This window comes from Phoenix dactylifera, chromosome 16, assembly GCF_009389715.1.
Source record: "Phoenix dactylifera cultivar Barhee BC4 chromosome 16, palm_55x_up_171113_PBpolish2nd_filt_p, whole genome shotgun sequence".
In the NCBI taxonomy this organism is placed as follows: domain Eukaryota; kingdom Viridiplantae; phylum Streptophyta; class Magnoliopsida; order Arecales; family Arecaceae; genus Phoenix; species Phoenix dactylifera.
In genome coordinates, this window is record NC_052407.1 from 11809045 (window position 1) to 11812665 (window position 3621).

Below are 3621 nucleotides of genomic sequence, written 5' to 3' on the forward strand. Positions count from 1 at the left end.
TAGAGAATCTTTTGTTGCAGATGTCGCTTCAGCCTTTTTAATGGGGACTTCTGGAGAAATTTTACTAGCAAACTTTTCTTTTGATATAAAGGGGGGTGATCTTCTAGCATTACACTCCACCATTTGTAACAAAGGGTGTGTATCCTATACTGTATAACACTTTGATGGTATTAGATATTCCTACGTATCCCAGGCATCTTATTCTTATGCCACCCACCGAACCACCTGACCAAGCCAGCGGCTTTCAGCAAGTCAAAGGGATTAGCAGGAAAATGTCTTTGGCGAGCTTCCCCCTTTAATCCTCATCTTCTTCTCTACTATTTTGCGTCGTACTCGGGGAGAGAGAGTAGACAATCCATATAAGGCTGCAGCAGAGAGGGAAGCTTCTTCCCTGACCTATATCTTACCTCCAGCCTCCAGGCCAAGCTGGTGAATCCAAAATTCTATCCAACCCCCTGCTTTTGAGTCCATGCTCATCACTCATCAGATTCATGTAAGAACTTATTCGCTGCCACAAAGTTTATTTACCTTCTTTTCCGTGATTTATGTGGCCTCTAAATATGGGAAGCGTCAGTAGTTTCAACAAGCCTTGTCTATTTTGGGGTCATCTAAAACTGCTTGTTTGTTCGGAAATTTAACTTAATTCCGTTGTTTTTTTCTCAAGGAAAAAAAAAAAAGCCTAGTTTCTTAGTTCTTATTATATCAGATATTTTGTTTGCTTTCTGTTGGGTTCTCTCCATGAGAAAAGGATGGTAGGTTTAACCTATAAATCTGCGGTAGGTTTTGGTGGTAACGTAGGCAGAAAGATGTTCGGATTCTAGGTTTCTCTTTGCCTGAATCGGGCAGTGACTCCAGTAGGCTGAGATAGAAATTAGAAAGGTCAATTGAAGTTTCTGTGGAAAAGGAAGGAGGCGGGGAAAGATTTCCAATTTCAGAAGTTATATTAGGTTGAACTTGGGCTTTATATGCAACCAAAGGACATCAGAAGGTGGATCCTATAGAAAGGAGAGGGGGGCATTGCTTCAATCTGTTGTTCTGGATTCTAGGTTTTGGGAGGTTCTCTTCTTGGTACCTTAATACCTTGTGAATTAATTGACAAATATGCGGCGTGTTCGAGTTTCATCCCACCAATCCGCCGTGCACAAGCTAGGTGATTCCCAGATGAAACTATCTCCCAAGTTTAGATTGGCTATTACTCCACCATCCTCCTCATTTCAGTCATCTTCTGCAACATCAGAATTGGAAGCACCACTAGAATTAGGCCCCCTCATTCCTGGCCTCCCTGATGATATTGCCCTCAACTGCCTCCTCCGGCTGCCTGTCGAGGCCCATCTAGCCTGCCGGCTGGTCTGCCGGCGATGGCATCGCCTGCTGGCCAACAAGGAGCACTTCTTTAGCCAAAGGAAGGCTCTGCGCTTCCGCAGCCCTTGGTTGTTCACTTTAGCTTTCCACAGATGGACTGGGAAGATACAGTGGCAGGTCCTGGACCTCACTCACTTCTCTTGGCACACCATTCCAGCCATGCCCTGCAAGGACCGGGTCTGCCCTTGTGGATTCGGGTGCATCGCCATTCCTCCGCAGGATGGTGCCCTCCTTGTCTGTGGAGGTTTGGTCTCTGACATGGACTGCCCTCTCCACTCGGTATTGAAGTATGAAATCTATAAGAATCGATGGACCGTTATGAGTAGGATGCTCGCTGCCCGGTCGTTCTTCGCTGCCGGGGTGATCGATGGCATGGTCTATGTTGCTGGAGGGTACAGCAAGGACCAATTTGAGCTCAATTCAGCTGAGGTTCTTGATCCCATTACGGGGAATTGGCAACCTATTGCAAGCATGGGAAGGAACATGGTCTCCTACGACTCTGCAGTGCTGAATGGGAGGCTTTATACGACTGAAGGCTGTGTTTGGCCATTCTTGTCTTCGCCGAGGGGGCAGGTTTATGATCCGAGAGCTGACCGCTGGGAGGATATGGCTGTTGGAATGCGGGAAGGCTGGACAGGTTCAAGTGTGGTTGTTGATGGGCATCTGTTTGTAATCTCGGAGTATGAACGGATGAGGGTGAAGGTCTATGATGTGGAGTCTGATTCGTGGGACATCGTTGACAGCTCTCCCATGCCCGAGAGAATTCGCAAGCCTTTCTCGGTGAATTCCGTTGGTCGTAGGATCTTTATTGTTGGCAGAGGCCTTCATGTTGCAGTAGGGCATGTAGAGAAGTGTTACAGTGGTTTCGATGGGAAGGCAAAGAAGCAGAGATTCTCCATTCAATGGCAAGACATAGATGTGCCACAAGAATTTGGCGTCTTGACATCCTCCAGTGCTCAGGTTTTATATGCTTGATCATCTGTTTATCAGTTTGGCTTTGCTTATGTTGTATCAGAAAACAGAAAAGGCTTAACGACAAAATTGTACAGTTTTAGCACCTGTAATTAGATGCAATGATCCATAAGAGCAGGTCTAGTATTTTTGTCTCCTATGTACGCTTTGATTGACCTCATTGGACATGCCATGTATCTTATTGCAGTGTGCTTATTAGGTACTTCTAGGTCCCATTGTTGGTAAGTCATAACGGCTGATATGTTTTGTTAACGAGCTATGAGCAAGAACACCCAATTGTGTCGATGGTAAAACTGTAAGATATTCATAGCCATCACGAAGATGATAAGATATTCATAGCCATCACAAAGATACTCTTCATTTGGGGTGGGTTGATAAAAATTTTTGGCTGTCATATGCTGAATGCTTTTAGATTTACTTATTTGAAATTTGCAGCTTTATTACTTGCTTGTCCATGCTTGTAGCACCTCCTGTTAAGTTGTTTATAATGGCATTCCTCTCAAAAAAGTGATTTATGGTAGCATGATTCCTGAAGGAGTTATTAGAGCAGCATAGCTATACAAATCTTTCCTTAATGACAGTATTATTGACACAAAGGCCTTAGCTTGGAATATGTTGTAGGTTTGAGTCCTTGGTTTTACACAGGAGATGTTGGTGCTGACTTATCCAAAACTTGCTGTTTATTGCTGTGTTTTGCAGCGTCCTTTCGCTTATGTTGGCCATGCTTCAAGCCAAAAGCATGATCTGATGATGAGAAGACAAATTAGATGAGACAATTAGTCTTAAATTTGTTTGTTTATTCTTACTTATAGGGTGGAAAAATAGACTATCTACAGAAAGCAGTGCCATTTCCCAAATTTGTGGTGATGAATGTGATGTAAGCCCTGCCTATCGACGAAGTGGTGATGAAACTAGGGTTAAAAATAAGACTCGGGATCCTTTATAGTGTGCGATTAGCACCGTCGAGTGTTGTGTAGCACCCGATGGCTACTGTCAGAAGATGAACGCCTACAAATAGCAGCAGCCATGTATGGTACATAAGGCCATCTTATTTGATAGTCATCCATCTTCTGATAGCAGCCATCGAGTGTTGTACAGCATTTTGCAGTGCAAACTATACACTGCAGAGAATCTGTGTTCTAAATATAATCTCCATGAGCCCATTAGAGCACATTTGGCACAGTAACTGAGCAGAAAATGATGGAGACATGAAGGTGCTATCTAGCGGCTTCCTGAGGGCCTTTTTGGATGCTCGCAACCAATATTCATAGGCTAACTCCGTCTGGC

The 3621-nt window shown here is 44.2% G+C and overlaps 1 protein-coding gene across 1 annotated transcript; it reads left to right on the forward strand.

Annotated features, from left to right (window-relative positions):
* The first annotated feature begins 489 nt into the window (after window positions 1-489).
* On the forward strand, window positions 490-2673 carry LOC103695743 (F-box/kelch-repeat protein At1g30090-like). Its single transcript, XM_008777147.4, has one exon. It carries the CDS (start codon window positions 1102-1104, stop codon window positions 2335-2337), a length of 1236 nt encoding a protein of 411 aa, XP_008775369.2. The 5' UTR covers window positions 490-1101; the 3' UTR covers window positions 2338-2673.
* The last annotated feature ends 948 nt before the right edge of the window (window positions 2674-3621 follow it).

Bases quoted from the DNA above. Each gene is read 5' to 3' on its own strand.
- LOC103695743 (XM_008777147.4), top strand. From the start codon at position 1,102: ATGCGGCGTGTTCGAGTTTCATCCCACCAATCCGCCGTGCACAAGCTA.